This window comes from Microchirus variegatus (assembly GCF_963457635.1).
Source record: "Microchirus variegatus genome assembly, chromosome: 22".
In the NCBI taxonomy this organism is placed as follows: domain Eukaryota; kingdom Metazoa; phylum Chordata; class Actinopteri; order Pleuronectiformes; family Soleidae; genus Microchirus; species Microchirus variegatus.
This window is the reverse complement of record NC_139823.1, coordinates 6,925,421-6,942,371: the sequence shown is the minus strand read 5'-3', so window position 1 is coordinate 6,942,371 and position 16,951 is coordinate 6,925,421. Positions and strand designations below refer to the sequence as shown.

The window sequence follows — 16,951 nt, the reverse complement described above, 5'->3', positions numbered from 1 at the left end:
TGCAGTTGTTCTAAGGTTTGATGCAGAACGATCTCACGAGCCTCGTGTCGTGACGTCGTGGCGTCCCATCTCGTCATCGCTCCGCTGTGTTTCCATTCTTTCTTCTTTATTATTTTGTTTTCTACATCCCTTCAGTTCCAGGCGTCAGCCTGCTGTAAGTATGTACAGGTATTTTTGTGTAAATTATTAATAGGTGGAGAAGATGACCGAAAGTATAATGCAAAGACTGAATCTGGCGCTTACGTCGTCTTCTCCTCCCCGGGAGCAAACAAAGAATTATCTGGGATGGATTCTCACGTGTGGACATTGAGCTGATATTTTTTAAAGTGTGGGACAGCGGCGGTGAGACAAAGCACACGTGGAGCTCGAGGAGAAGACGGATTATGTTCTGAAGCAAACTTACGTCGTTAACATTTGTCCGATATACAGTATGGTTAGTTGTCATTATTTTTCACAACATGATTTCTTAATGAATAAAAAAAACAAAAACCTTTTAACTTGAAATGTTTGTCTCATGTGGCGACTGAGGTTATCTCATCTGTTTTCTTTTCTTTCGGCTACAATCTTAAAGCTGTAGTGCGTAAGACACGATGCCGATTGGACATGATGTTCTCTGTGTTTCTCAGTAAAGCAGCGGTTTTGTTTTTGTGTCCCCTATAGTGCTTTCAGACAGACGCCGTTCTGGTTCTGGTGCCGTTCTGGAGCCTCAGAACCTTGGTACTTTCTGGCGAACGAGCCCGCGTTCACACCAGTTTAAGAGGTACCAAAGTGGGGGGACGTTAATCTGAAAAGGGTGTCCATGATCCATGATGGTAACTGCAGCTTTTAGTGACGCCATATGACTCGTACTGCTGAGAATTGAAAAAATATTGAACAAGAATACTGTGCACGATTATCATTATTATTATAATATCATGTTTAGTCTTATCAACATCAAATGCCTCACTTATACTTCTATGAAATAGTATATGGTTTATGCAGTGTATGCTAAGCATTTAAAAACACAGAACAGGAATATTAGTGCCTTTAACCTTTATTGAACATCATTGTCATATTTGAAGAAAAAAAAAAAGCAGTAATAAATCTGTAAGAAAAAAAAGTACTGACCAAATACAGTTGAACTGTTTATATTTGCATTTTCATGAAAACAATTACATGATGAGCAGGCAATGAGTAATTAATATTTCTTCTTAATCAGAACTTTAATGCTAGAAGAACATAAATGTGAACAGTTGTACTAATTCTTTTTTTTCATATATTTGCATTTTCATAACAAAATTGTCCATTGATTACGAGTAGGAGTAGTCTTTTATGACTATTTACAGTACTGGCAAAAAAATGCACACAGTGATGAATGGATATTGGTCCTCAGTAAGTACTTAAAAGTGAGTCGAAACATTAAGTTGTACAGTTGCACTGTGTTTTCATTAATGGAACAACAACAAAAAAAAAAGTTCATAACAGTCCCAACAATTATTACTGCATCGTATTGGTGAGTCGATGCTTTGTATTATACTGGTCCTCAGAGTATATGATCACTAAATGCATCAAATAACTTTATCAAAGAATTGCACAGATAATAAGTGAGTAGTTGAAAAGTATAGCAAATGATATATATAAAAAAGGTCATACAGTTATTCAAATGTTTATATTTTAATAGTATGGTGATTAGATTGGTCCTCACTAAGTTTCTTTTCAGGGATTTTCAGTCGTTACATAAACCCCCAGACTCAAACTGTCTGCATGACATGTTTCTTGACTCTCTAATTCACATATGCCTCCACAACAGCGAGAAGCTCAGAGGCTTTGGTTAGAGCTCGCTGTTCGTTCTCCGTTGGGAACTGTTCATTTGGAATACGGGGATATGGATGGCAGTTTGGATACTGCGTCTTTTTGGAGTCCACTCCCAGCATCTTCAAGTTTTGCACGATATCCGGCAGAACTCTCAGCCGGAGGTTGTAAAGGGAAACTCGTGCGGCGAGGGCCGTAATGGAGCTGATGTTGGGCTGTTTGCCGTTTCGCTTGTACTCTGCGGCGATGAGAGACTTCTCCACGGCTTGATGGACTTTGAACAGACACCATTCCGTGCTTCCTCCACCGGTGTCCTTTTGAGCCGCTCTGAGGTCACAGCGAGCCTGTCTGCACCAGCGCTGAGCCTCCTCTTTGTTTGGCCTTGGGATATCGTCATTATGGCTCCAAAAGTTGTAGGAACCGGACGATCTGGAGAATCTCTCGCGACTACTTCTACTTCGCCTGGCCTCTTGATTCCATTGCTGGTAGAAGTCTCTGAAATCTGTGTTTCCATGTGAATGGGACGAGGAGAAGCCCGTACCTTTGCGGAGAAACTCCTCATTTTTATTCTGAATATATTTGCATGCCTCAGTGGCGAGATCTTGAGAGTCAAGGTTTTTGTCAGGATGCCACCTGAGGTACAGGCGCCTGATGGCTTTTTCCCTCTCCTTTTCTGGAAGAGTCCATATCTGTGCCAAACATTCGTCGATCTCCCTTTTAGCTTCCTCAAGAGAGGCTGGTAAGGGTCTTGTAGATGAGGAACTTGAAGTCGATGATTGATGATTGTGCGGCACAGCTCCCGCAAATGGCTCCAACGCCCTGCATTTATTTTCCGCAAATGTGGAAGTCCTCCTGGGTTTTGATTTCTTTTCTCGTTCAAACTTGTACAGGTCAACACAGCTGACTTCAATTGGCTCATCTTCTCCAACATCTACTCTGTATCTGTGTGAATATTGTCCAGAGTTGCCCAGCAGTTCTTCAACAATGACTGCATAAATATACATGTTGGGGTTAACATTGTAGCCAACATATTCCCCCTCTTCAAAGTTATTGAAGATGTCCACGTCTAGCCAATCATGCAATTCTTCTGGTATCTCTGTCCCAGGGGCTGGTGGTTCTAGATTGTGGCTTTTAGCTTCACCACTGTCTTGAATCCCATTCCTAGCCAGAGTTTTCAGAACATCCTGCAGACTTTCACACACAAGAAGTTGTCCAAGGACTGGGAGGTGAGTTGGCGCGATGTTGCTGCCTAAAAGAGCCATGATCTCCTTTGTCAATGTCATATTGACTTCACTTATAACCTTAAAAGTCATGTCATCATTGTGTTTCAAGTAAAATACGCAGCCTTGTTGCTCCTTCTGGACAAAAACATCAGTTTCAGTGCTTGTTGTATCAAGTGGCTGATTGTTCAGGTAAAGCTTTGTCTCCAGGTTTGTGCAGCACACAATCTGAATACTGCCAAACGTCTTCTCGCACATGACAGCAGCATCTTCGTGTGTTGTTTCTCCGTGAGACTGATGTCTAATGAGACAAATTAATCCATGCTGGAATGCCGATGATGACAGATGTTTCTCAAACCAGCCACTGAATTCACAGTCTGTCTCCAGCTCGCAAAGCTGCATGTTTACTTCCACTAATTTCTCCTCAGTGAACTGAGACAGCATTTGTGGTTGAACTGCAGGAGGCAACATTTTCAGCAACCGATGATGTCGATAGGGGTCCATCCCCAAATGACAACTCCTGAGATTCTCAAGCAACAATAACTCTTTTTTCAGTGCTTCTTCCAGTCTTTGGGCCTCAAGCACAGTGTCGTTGTAGTATAATGTGCAGGATGGGTGTAGCTTACCATCTACTGCAAGTAGATGCAAGGACTTCACATCATTGGCAGGGGATTTATCTTTTTGATCTTCAATTAACCAAAACAGCTGGTGAACAGCACGTCTCACAGTTTTCATTTGATTTGGGTGTAATTGTTGTTGGTCACATGTCTCAGCATACACAGATGCCAACACGTTACAATATTGTGTTGCAGTAGGATACTGCTTTACACCGATTTTCAGAAGGACATCTTGATACATGACATCCTGTGGAGGTATTTTGTACAAATAGGGTCTGAAATCAAGGTCAAAGTCAAGTAAAAAAGACGTATCCTCAGCCCTCACAAGTTTTTTGTCTTTTTCAACCAACACAACAGGAAGTCCTGCCAGTGGCTGTGCTTTAAACTCATGAGCTTGCAGGTAAGCAAAGGAACTGCGAAACACCTGAGCTCGGGTTTCAATCGACTGTTCAGTTTTACAGTGAGAATGACAGATGTTGCTCATGTTAGCAGTTACAGACTGTGTGGGCGGCTGATCATGAGCACCTGCATTTTTCATCATCTGTAGCAGCTCCTGGGATGGACAACCTGGTATGCTGATAATTGGCATTGAAGACCAAATCAGTTCTTGGTGCTTTTTGTTAACGTCCATCAGAGAGCCTCTGATTTTAACTGTCGTTCTCTTGTCGGCAAATGGCGGGTGATAGTCGCACAGTTCTTTTCTAATCTCCACAGGGAAAAGGAAGTTGATGTCAGCTATGCTCATCAGTAGCATTTGATTTACTCCTTTCTTCTTGTTGTCATGGATCACCTTATTTACAATGTTTATTACTGTTGTGAACAGCAGCAGTGACTTCTCTTTGAGATCTTGAAGCGGACCATCTCTTTTTGCTTCTGATTCCAACTGTTGTGCAAATTCTTTAATATCGTTGTTTGACACGTCATGCTTCATTCCGAGTTCTCTGAGCAGCTTTTGTGCTTCCCTTTTTGATTCACCAAACTCCGTCCAAAAGCTCCCCGGCACAAATCTCTCTTGGGGCAACATTTTCTCATACAGCTTGATGCTTTTGTCATAGTAGTATGATGCCGTCTCTAATCTGCCTTGGGAATTGCGAATCCATTTCACTGTCTTCAAGGAGGAGACGATGGTTTCCTTGTACTGCTGATTTAAAAGTAAATGCATTTGAAGTGACAGTAAGAGTTTGAAGCATTGGCGCATCTGCATTTCTGTGAGTCCATGTGCGATGGGCAGAATGAACGTCATTAAATACTCCAAATCAGTCATTTTTTTGATCTTCAGAGATTCTGACAGACTTAGGTTGTCGATGGTACTTTTGAGAAAAATGGTGTTGCTTTTGTTGTGGTTGAGCAAATCTGGATAACTCCACAGAAAAGAGCTATGGAGGACATATACTGTTTCAGGTCCATCAATCCTCACTCTTTCACCACTTATTGTTTCAAATAAGGGCAGGGACTTGAACTTTGTCTGATAGTCTTGTTTGTCTTCTGCCTTGGATATTCCTGACTGCAGAACGTTCTGAAGCTCTCGTTTGTCATCATTGGAAAGCTGAGCAAACTCTGAGTGTTTTATGTTGTAAACCTGATTGAGCACAGCGGTTTTATCATTCACATCCAGAAGTTCAGGGTTTAGAATTAAAGTTATCTCTCGATTCACATGTGCCTCGTCAAAGAATTTACTGTTGAGCTTCATGAAACCAAGTTTGAAGAGGGTTCCTGATATGTTCTTGTCTGAGGCAAACTGTATCACACCTGGCATGTCCTTCATTCTTTGCAGCAAGGGCTTGTTGTTGAGCCTTGGACACACAACAGGTAAAATGTAGCAGTCATTGAAAGTCTTCCTCACATCACTGAATGTCAGCGTTTGTTTGTCATTACTGGACAGCGGGGATTTAATTTGACTTGTTATGAACTTCCACAGTGAATTCAACCACTTCAACATTGTCTCATTTGGGACATAGAGACCACTTTCTGAATCAACTTCACAGCTTTCAAGATGTTGCTGAATTAATGGCTTCAGATATTCTGCTGCACAGGAAACCGTCAGATCTTTGACAAGTGTGAAATTTTTTAGAGTGCCCATGCATTCTTCGTTGGTCTTAAAATCTGCAAATTGGTCCATGTTGCCATGGAACAGGTCGTCATATTTTGAAATCAGCTTGGGAGACTTGGAGTCAAACACTCCTAAAACTCCGTCTCTTGTGAGAAGAAGTGGAAGTCCATCAAGTAAAGTGCAGTTCTCCTCTGTGACCTTTTTTGTGGTTAAATCTCTCAGGCAGTATTTCAGGAGGGTTGTGCATCTTGTCTTATCTCTGATCAGAGTGGAAGTTATGGGCAGAGGTAATGCTTCCATCGTCTGAGTTGGGTCATTGAGAGGTTTTTCTTTCAGGAAAGTCCGTACAGTTGAATAATTAACCTCTTTCAATTCAATGCCAGCACTTTTAAAACTCTTCCAAATTTCTTGCATTTTAGTGGAATATGGAACCAATTTCATTCCAAGGTCTTCCAAAATGGGACTGATCTCATAGTGTGTCAGGTACAGTGCCTTTGTTGACTCAGTTTCTGTGATGTCACACCAGTCAAAAGAGCATTCTTTAATTTGCAGATATTTGACATTGACATTTGAGTGTGGTAGAGGACTGATGGATGGACGGATAATAGTGCGAGTTGAAGTCCTCATCACTGGAATCACATTGAGGCCTCTTTCCTTGATGGATCTGTATACCTCATGTATCATTTCATGCCAATCCTGAGTAACATCCTTGGACACAGTTGGCCAAAAACACAAGTACGATTGATTGAAGCATGTCTCAATTTTAAAGGTAGGGACCTTTGTCTTTGGGATGGAAGAACTGATGAAATGAAGGAGATCTGCATAGAGTGGAGCAATTAGCCTCTGTTTCAATGATTCATTCCAGTTAGATTTTAGACTGTTTCCATCTTCTTTCCAAAGGTTTCTCCTGGAAGAATCTACCTCAAAGTTTGCATTGACATGCACTGGTAGTCCAGTTTCCCCGGGCAAAGGAAGTGAACAAAAAGCTTCTCCTTTAAAATCCTTTGAGCTTATGTGCTTTGAAGGCACATACGCTGCTATTGCTGCTTGAGGGAGTTTGTCTGATGCTGATATGTCCCCTCCATCACAGCCAATCTGTTCTGCAATGATCCATTTGCTTTGCTTGTTATCTGAGGTTGAAATCATGGTTCCATAAATGACCTTCTGTGGTGTGGCTGGTTTGTCAGATTGCAGTGCTTTTTGTTGAAGTCTGACAAAAGCATCCTTTTTTTCTCTGCTTGACTCTGGAACACTTTTTTCAACCGTAAAGATGGTTTTCAGTTGTCCTGATTGGTGAGTGATTTCATGGACTTGTATTTTGCAGATGTTTTTCAGAAACAGAATTAATCCTTCTGGATCTTCAGAGAGGGCTGAACACAGTGTATTCATGTCATCATCAGTAACTCCCTGGTTTGTTATTTTAGACTTGTTTGCCATTGCACCAGTCCTCAGAGGTAATCTGAACATGGTGCCATCTTTAAGAGAAAAGTTCTCTGGAAGAAAAGATTTGTAGACATCCATATACATGCTCTTGAATTCATCAGCTAGTTTATAGCCAATCCCAGCTGGTGATTTGTCTGAAGGGCTTTCAATGTACTTGTGATTGGGGTCAGAAATGCACAGAAGTTTATCTCCAGTCAGGATTGAGGGGCAGTCGGTCAAATGGTAAACAGAGTTAAATCCAACACCATATTTCCCCGTTTTTCCTGGAATGTTGTGCTTTCCTCCTTCCCCCAGATGCTGAATGCCAGCCAGGTCAGTATCAGAAAACACTTTGTTGTTGAACACACACAGTGCTGGACCCTGCAGATGGTTCCATTTCTTCCCAAATGTTTTTTCTCTGCCATGCTGCCGTTTGTCCCAAACAAAGTGGATTTCTGTTGCCTCTGCATCATCTGCATTTTGGATCAATTCTTTCAGGATATCCTTCTTTGATGGATAGGACGAAATGATGTTTTTGATCCGAACCGTCAGTTGCTCATGTTGTTCAAACTGAAACGCAAATGGAGCGATGTTCTCAGCTACGTGGTTTTGCAGTGTATGATGGCGAGTTGTTTTTGTTCCAAAGTGGCAAGCCATATTACGTGGAATATTTGTGTGACATAATGTGACACCAGTAGCCAAAGGCATCCATGGGCTGTCATTGTAACACAACTCGCTTGCAGGTTGTAAAATGCCATGTTCATTGGGTATCAGACAGTCACTTGTTTTCTCTTCTGCCTCAAATATCCCTTTGGTTAAAATGGTGAGGCACATTGATAGCTCATGCTTAGGCAGGGCCTTGTTTCCATGTTTACTGTGCAACTCTTGGAGCACAGTTATGCACTGACTGACTGTGAAATAATGTTCAACACCTACAATTTCCCACAGCTCTTGGAAATTTCTGAATGCAGGTGGAAGTACGTGGAGGTATGGTTTTGCTTCAAATTGCTCATTTTTGGCAACACAGTTCACATTTATAAATGTACTGCCAACTAGAATGAAAGGGAATGAATTTGCCATTTCTGAAATATAAGTTGCATCTCCAGAGTTGCGGAGCCACTCGTTTAGAAAGTTATAGCATTCATATGCAATTTTGTGAAGCATAGTTTTGTCAATGGATTGAGATTGCTTACATGCTTCTTGCAGCTGCTGGAGGACTGTTTCAGGCCCTGGACTGTCGTTGATTCCTAAGATTTGGAGGAGTGGATCTGTGTTGTGAATTTTCAGGATGCTGTTGTCCAGCACAGGTTGTGTCATGTTCACAAGCAGGGGGCACTTGTCACTGAAAATATCAGTGGGTTTTTTAAGTGTAACAATTTGTTCCACTGTCGCATCAGCAGGCGAAAATGCTGGCATGAATTCCGTCTCCTTCAGCCTTTCCCAGTGGCTGGAGTCTTCATCATGTATGTGAAGTTTCATAAGGTCCAGGAGGCATTTCAGCTTCTCAAATGCCTTTGTCCTGTCAGTGCTCCATGTTTGGGTGATTGTGTCTGCTTTTTCTGCGATGTCTTCCAATGGCAGAAAATCACTTGTCATTCCAAGTTCCAACAAGCGCTGAATCCTTTTGGGGGAGCAAAAGTCATCCACTGTTCCCCCAAGCAAGCGTCTCTCTTCTGGTTCAAAAAGACAGGCAACTCTCCCTGATGGATTCACAAGTTTGTCAATGTACTGCAGGTGTCCCTTTGATGTGGGGATGCATTGAAGATGTGCCAGTAGATTGTCAATTTCTTCGTCATGAAGGTCAATGGCATGAAGCACAAGAGCGTCTCTGCTCAAAGGGTCGATGGTATCAAGGTTGTTAAACACTACTTCTTGGTAAAACGTCTGCCAAGTCCATGTTCTCTCCAGTAAAACATGTTCTAGCCCTGCCTTTTTGAAGTTGTTCTTCAGCCACTGAGGGAGAGAAACAATATGGTTGTGTGGTTTTGCATATTTCTTGCACATCTGCACTACAAGTGCACTCATGTCTTTATCCTCTTCAATGCTCTCATGCAGGAATATGGCAGAGGTAATTGAGCACCAGTTTTCTCCGTCATTGAAGAGCTGCGGGCCAAGGAATTCCTGGGCAATAATAGAGTAAAATGCATCAACCAGTGGCTTGAAGGTGTCACTTACTTTATCTCTATCTGGCCAAAACGTATGATAACAGTAATCTTCCAATTGCTTGTCTTCAGACATTTTCTTCAGTGTCAAGAGTGTGGTCACGTATGCCATCACTACAGGATCCTGAAGAAGAGCTTTGTTCCAGTCATGTTTCACACCACTCTCCCACAGGCCTTTACGGTTGCTTGTTACAGCAAATGTACCATTTACATTAACTGGAAGACCCGTGTTAATGGAGAGAGGAAGGAAGCAAAATGCCTGTCCAACAAGATCTGTTTGTAATGGAGCCAGTTTCCCAGTTTTTGGTTTCTTTTGCAAAGGAACGGCAATCCCCCCGATGGGCAAAGAGAACTTGGCATGTTTGCTTTTTTGAAGGGCCATTTTCAAAGATTCCTGTGTCCCAAAGCAATTGTACAGGAGCCAAGACTGAACCTCAGTTACACCACACTCCTGACTGGTGATTTCAACATGATTGATTGTGTTGCAGTCAATGACCTTATGTCTTCCACCAAGTGTCATCAGTGATTCCTCAGCTTGACGTTGCTTTGACTCAAAGGTTTCCTCAAGAATCTTCATTGTACTCAGAGTTGTTTTAGAGACGGTGAAGACGGTTTCGATTTCATCATCTCTTGGTGGAGTCGATCCATTGTTTGCGATATTTTGAAGCGATAAGGCATTGACTTTCTTCAGGAAAAGCAGATGAGTTTGTGAATTCTCAGTTAAGTGCTGTTGAAAAGAGACAATGTTCTGTTTGTGATACACCTTTGTGCTTAGTTCTGACTGGCAAGCCTCTTCTTCAGTTCTGAAAGGCAGTTTGATCAGAGTGCCTGGATAGAGTTCAGAAGACCTTTGTTTGTTGAAGTTGCAATCAAAAATCCGTTCATATGGTCCAAACTGACCAGGAAACCAATTGAAAAGTCGCTGCTGGGACAGATCAAGTTTGATTCCTGGATTTGTTTTGTGCTTGATGTGCTTTTTAAGGTGACTTACATTGGGATCGAGTATGAGAAGACTGTTTCCACTAAGGATGGAGGGAACATCTGTCACATGATACACAGTATTGAATCCAAGTCCAAACTTTCCAATCTTTTCCACTTTGTTTTCTTTTGAGGCAGAGCCAACTTCAACAATGCTTTTCCAGTCGTCAGCGGTGAACTGCTCATTATTATAAGCCCAAAGGCACGGCCCCTGACAGAGGGCCATGCCAGGATCAATGAGGCTTTCAGGAGCATCTTTGTGAACTCTGAAGTCCACCAGGAATTTACAGGCTTCTGCCCCAGCATCTTCTGCATTTTGAATTAGCTCTTTGAAGATGTCACTTTCTTCGTCATATTCTTTGAGAATGTTTTTAATCCTTGTTGTTATTGGCTCTGATTGTCCGCATTGTTCTATTCCCACCAACTCTGGATCGAGGATGAAGGTACTGAGGAAACGAATGCGTAACCACTCTGCCGTTGCTTTTGGGATTTCTTCGTGGACAACGTAAATTTCCTCCTGGCTGCAATCAAGCTCTTTCAAAGCATGTTTGCTCACATCACAAAAGACTGCTGCTGTCTTAGGTTTTAGTGTATGTTGTTCACCCTCTAAGATGACTGGCACTGGGATGTCGTCCTTCACGCTCTTCCTCTCTCTCCACAGCCAGTTAAGAATTTCTATTGACACCTTTACCTCAGAGGAGCTTGCAAAAGGCTGTTGTCTTGCTTCAATCTTTTGCCGGATAGAATGAAGGATGTCAACAATTTCTTCATCTGAAATCAGCGTTCTCAGGCTAAAAGCCTGGAGCAACTTCTTGTATGACAGAAATTCATTTGGCACCTTCCCAATGTAAGAGCTCAGGTCTAGATTGCATGGGTAGTCGAGAACCAAATCCTTTGGTGAAACAAACCGGCTGTAGCTCCACAGCCAGTTTTTGTTCTGGTTTTTCACCGTAGCAAATTCAGAGATGTGATCTTGCATGTGTTTGTAAATGCTATGCAGCTCCCTTTTGAAATGCACATCTGTGTCAGGATCATCTATTTTCTGTGCCATTGATGTCAAGGCTGATAAATTTTCAAATACTTTTTCGGGAGGAGGTCGGCATTTAAGCCCAAGTTTGTTGCTAACTTCTTCGCTGAGATTTCCCAAAAGAGGCATGACATGTCCAACAATGTCCTTGAATACAGAATGTCTTATTTCATCTGGGCAGAAGAAACATCTTCCCTGAGACTTGTCCTCACCAGGTTTATCACATGGGACCCATTTTAGCATTTTCAGTTGTTGGATCTCTTCATGAGAAAACTTTGACAGTAGATTGTTGGCATCCAACATTTTTAAGAGCACCTGAGCTCTTTTCTGAGCTTCAGATGGAGAGTCCCTGTGCATTTTGTCAATCAGTGTGGCAGCATGCAACAAATGCTTAGGTGACACGTTGGCTTCTTTATTTTGCAAACCGAGATCTGTTAGGCTTTCAAGCATTTGTGATGTGCCAGTGTACAAGTTTGGGGGGAAGAAGCCGGACTCAAAAATGATGGTAAAACTTTGAACTCTTGGGTCAAAAAAGCTTGAGGCCTTTCTCTGCTCTTTATTCACTTGAATGAAGCTCAAGTTCTTGCATTTGTTTTTCAATGTTTGATTCTGAGAGAAGAGGATGTTGCCATTTTGTAGAATCCAAGTCATGGTTTTATCAATGTCACCTTTGCTGCAAGACCCATTTTGGATGCTATCAATGAGAAGATTCGCCGCATCAGCCGTGTTTAAGAGATTAACTTTAAGCAGCTGTAGCAGTCTGCGGTCAGCCTCTGTAGCACACCGCACGACTGAATCAGGCAGAGGGAGCTCTGCTGGCACGGTTAAACCAGACATAAGTTGAACAGCCTGTTTTGACTGAGCTGCAGAACACTGTCCTTTCATGGTTTGGAAAAGAGGCAACTTTGAGAGTAACTCTATCTCACACCGTGTAGGCGGGTTCAGACAAGATAGATAATCTTTTAGTTCTTCTCTTGCTGTGTGAGAGGCCGCTTTGAGTTCTCTGATAAGACGCTGTGAATCTAAATTCACCAATATTTTCACGACACTCGTCGGAGATGGGCAAAGCACATACGAGTCTAGGTCTATGTGCTGGAGCCACGCATTTCCTTTCACCACAGTGCCACCAGCTTTGTTCACCAACTGAGCTATTTGATCTGGCAAGCTCATCTTTTTGCTTGTCTGAAAAACGAGGGTGGTTTTCTGTTGCAATTGCGCCAGTGATACAACCTGACTGGCAGACGGGGAGGAGCAGACTGGTATTAATGGTATTCCAGTGAAAGAACTTAGCTCTTTGAAGTGAGTGTTGAGAAACTTCCAGAATCCCTGGAGCCAGTCTGAAGGTGGATGTTGACTGTTGCGGGTGTCCCAGGTGACAAACCCTGCCCTATTGTCCTTCCAGTCCTGTGGCAAATATGTCCTTGTATATTCAGCCACTCGGCCTGCATCAATGTTGATGACCTTGAATAAATCTGAAACAAAGATATTTGGAAAATATATGTTCAATTTTGTGTTGCAGTGCAAAAACACACGCGTCAAAAATACAATGGTATTCATACTTTGTCTGGCCAGTTCTTTCAGGCGGGCGATGCAGACTGGACTCAGATCATCTGAGATGAAGAGGTGTTTGCAGAATGGTAGCAAGGCTCTGCATGAAAGATAAATGTGTTCACTGGTCATACAACACAACATTTCAGTCTACATCATTTGTCAGAGGTGTGCCATTTCAGGGTTATTATCTGCATCAACCATAACCTTTGTCACATTATAATAGGACCAACACAGTTAGAAGACAACACATGATGTGTCACTACATTTTTTAAAAGATCCAGCCATTACTATTCTCATATATTATGTTAAAAAATATTTTACCTTGGAAATTCATTGCTGTCAATCAAAGCGGTGTCCTCCTGTCTGTCTGTGAAAGATCTGAAAGAGCCATCACTGAGTGGAAGCAGCTGAAGTCCCTCAAGTTCTCCATATTTCCCGTCACTCAGTACGTACTCCAATAGACAGAGTCTGTCATCTCTGGAGATGTTATGCATGCCATTCCTGCGCAGAGTGTCCCTTATGAAGCCTTGAGTCACATATTTCAGGGTGCTGAGGTATGGACAGCCCTCTTTTACAGCTCTGGCAACATGGCCTGGTAATGTGACAAGATTTTCTCCACAGGAAACCAAAGTCTGTTTAATGGCGGCCAATATTTCAGGGCTTGTTGGACCATTGCAGGGGAACACAGCCTCTGATGGAAGGATGAATCTTCTTTCATCTCTTGCAAGAGAGAGGACAGCCATGTTCTTTTTGAATAAATGACAAAGAACATCCCGGGCAATGGGATACCATTTGTCCTTGTGTTGAACGTGGGCAATGTCTGGCCACAAGTCATACACAATGGCCGCAGGGCAAATAGACCTTTGGGCTAGTTTGATGGCGTCTTGAATGATCATGAGGTACGCCTGAGGAAGCACTTCCTTCATCAGCAGTTCGTTCCATACAGCATGTTCATCATTTTTCTGGTCTTCCTCTTGCCACTTGATTTCTCGTCTGTTGTCTGTGAGACCAAAGCACGCGTTGACATAAACTGGGAGGCCCGTTTTGTTGGACTCATTGTTTGGGAGGGGGAGAAAGCAGCTCAGTCTACTCTCACTGCAGTCTCTCTTCTCACCACAAGGGAATGCCAGGTCAACTTGAGGGAAAAAGCTCAACTTTTTTGCGAGTGAATCAAGTTTGTCTACATTGCCTTCTTTCATGGTGCACGTTGTCACAAGCCACTTTGTTTCACTCTGGCTGTCTGAGGTGAGGGTTATCATTTTGAACTTTGTCGAACCCTCAACAACAGACTGGTCTTCTGACTTCAAAAGAGCGTCTGTGGTCACAGAGGATGTCACCTTGAGTCTGGTGTTGGCTGTGCCGTGTTTGTCGATATGAATCAGTGATACACAAGTCACATTTTTGAGGAACAGGAGGCTCAGGCCTGCATCTGCAATGAAGCTATCGAAGAGCTCGACCACCTTATCAGAATCATACAGATTATCTGAAATTTCAGAAACCTCGCTGCGCAAAGGGAATCGGAAAATTGTGCCATCAAAGTGCTGGTCCTCCATGACAATGTCTGACCACTCTTTTTCACTTACAAGTGAAACTATGTCTCGAAAGGGTTGGAATTGATCTCGCATTTGCATCAGAGTTTCTTGATCTTCTGGATCATCCAAAGACCACCGAAAACCTCCCTTTTCAAATATTTTATCCTGGGGGTCCATGATGCCAAGGTATACTGAACTGAAAATACCTGGTACGTCTGTAAATAAGATCAAACAGATATCAGGGAGTTAATGTACCATATACGTTCTTTATCAAGACTAATAATTTGACTGAAACTGTAGAGAGTATTACCTGTTGTGTGGTAGACAGAGTTGAAGCCAATTCCAAACCTTCCGACTTTGTTTGGGTCGTTGCGCTTGACACTCCTCCCAGCCTTCTGAATTCCTTCCCAGTCATCGTTAGTGAATGCAGCATTGTTGTAGGCATAGAGAGCGGGGCCTTGACAAAAAATGAAAAGGTGAGCAAAGTAATAAATACCCTATCTATCTATCTATCTATCTATCTATCTATCTATCTATCTATCTATCTATCTATCTATCTATCTATCTATCTATCTATCTATCTATCTATCTATCTATCTATCTATCTATCTATCTATCTATCTATCTATCCGATATACGCTGAACATTCTACATACCTTGGTATTTTCCCAGTTCTTCAGTCCACAGGCTTTGAGTCCCATAGCTTCTCTCATCGTGGATAAAAACCACTTCGGTGGCTTCAGCATCATCTGCATTTTGAATCAGCTCCTGTTAAAATAATATTTAAAAAAAAAAAATCATGACCATGAACATAGCTTTGGAGACCAGAGAAAATAATCAGGTGCCACTCCAAAACAAACACAAAAATACCTGGCCACCCTTTGTCCACCACTTAACAAACTAATACAACTTTCATACCACACTGAGAGTCTGAATCAACCAGTGCAACTGAAAAGAACTTTTGTTCATTTATTTATTATTTGTGAGGTTTTCAATCGTTCTAGCACAAAGCAACTCAAGACGACTGACTTTGTAAACGAAGCGAAACAACTGAACTAAATCAAATGCAGCGACAAACAGTTTAAAGCGATTAATTGGGTTCAAGGGTTCTTGGTATCACTAATGGTTCCAGTAAGAACCATTCTGATCCAGAGAACCCTTTAAAACCCCTTTCCTGAATAAAGGGTTTTAAAAGGGTTCTTGGTAGAACCCAGGACCTGGAGCCAAAAAGGGTTCTCCTATGAGGACAAGCCGAATAACCTTATATGGTTCTACTTAGCACTTTTATTTCTAAGAGTGTATATACGCTCTACTAAATGGCCAGGAATTCCATATAATCACACAATCAACACCATTTTTATATATTTTTTTAAATACAGAACTTTCTTATGTTTTTGCATTCATTTTCATTAGAAAACGCTGTAGATTATTGAGCTGGTCGTTTGAAATGCCATGCTACTTTGAGTGTGTTTTTCTTTTTCTTTAATGTGAGCCTAGAGCTGAAACAATTACTTGCGGAATCGATTATTAATCGATTACTAAATTAATCTTCAACTATTTTGATAATTGATTAATCGGTTTGAAGCTTTTTTCATTATCAAAACAAGATTTCTGATTGTTTCGGCTTCTATAAGCTTCTATAAGCTTCTCAATTTCTTTGCTCCACATAACAAAGAAATCATTAAAACTGAATCATTTTGGTTTGTGGACAAAACTAAACATTCATGAACATCACCAGGTTTGACAAACATCAAATTTTCAAAATCAATTTTTTTTTTTACACGTTTTCTGATATTAATCTTTAAAATAATCAACAGATTTATCAATTATGAAAGTCATCTTTAGTTGCAGCTCTACTGGAGCCCTGTATTATTATAATAAAACATTGAACAACAATAAACCAGTTCAGTACCAACCTTCAAAATTTGTCCACCATCTGGATATCGACGAAGAATTTCTTTCAGATAGTCAATGAAGGGCGGAGCCGTCGCCCCAAAGGACGATCTAAACAAAAGGATTAAAGTGAAGAGATTAGAGACACAGAAACTGTATATCAATACAAGGTTAGTCCCACTTAAAAAATAATAAGAGGTAGAAGAACAGGGTTGGTGTCAGTGTGACCAGTGTCAGTGTCAATTATCACAGCAGCATTAAATAATCAGGATAGAAACAGGTATAACATTCCTCTAAACTCCTTGTGTCCAAGAGGACATTGTTACAACAATCATTGTTGTCATTTTGGTACAGTAAGCTTGCATGCTTCCAATTGATCGTGATAGTCTACAAATTAATGGGTGTGAATATGTAGGAAACTTGGCATGTCAATCTATTTACCTAGTTTTTAACCTGGTTACGCCCAATTATTTTATTATTATGAGTAGTCGGCAAGCACATACTGCATTTAGATGTTTTGTCCTCATGGACCCAAGGTTAAAGAAATGTTACGCCTGTTTCCAATGTGCATCCTAATCATTCATGCTGCTGGAATGATCAATAACCACAGATCCTTTGACACACAGCCTAGAAAGGCTTCATTCTAGACAAAGGTGAAACTCACCGAGCTTTTTTCTTTGTCTTCAGACTCATCCTTCCTGTGTTAGA

General features: G+C 41.6%; 1 protein-coding gene across 1 annotated transcript; it reads right to left on the bottom strand.

The window, feature by feature from the left end:
* Positions 1 to 1,170: 1,170 nt before the first annotated feature.
* On the bottom strand, positions 1,171 to 16,951 carry sacs2 (sacsin molecular chaperone 2). The gene is made up of 7 exons (XM_083908662.1): positions 16,908 to 16,951; positions 16,267 to 16,354; positions 15,007 to 15,118; positions 14,661 to 14,807; positions 13,140 to 14,565; positions 12,827 to 12,915; positions 1,171 to 12,739 (listed from the first exon to the last, which is right to left on the bottom strand). The coding sequence occupies exons 1-7, from the start codon at positions 16,934 to 16,936 to the stop codon at positions 1,764 to 1,766; spliced, it is 12,867 nt and encodes a 4,288-aa protein (XP_083764788.1). The 5' UTR covers positions 16,937 to 16,951; the 3' UTR covers positions 1,171 to 1,763.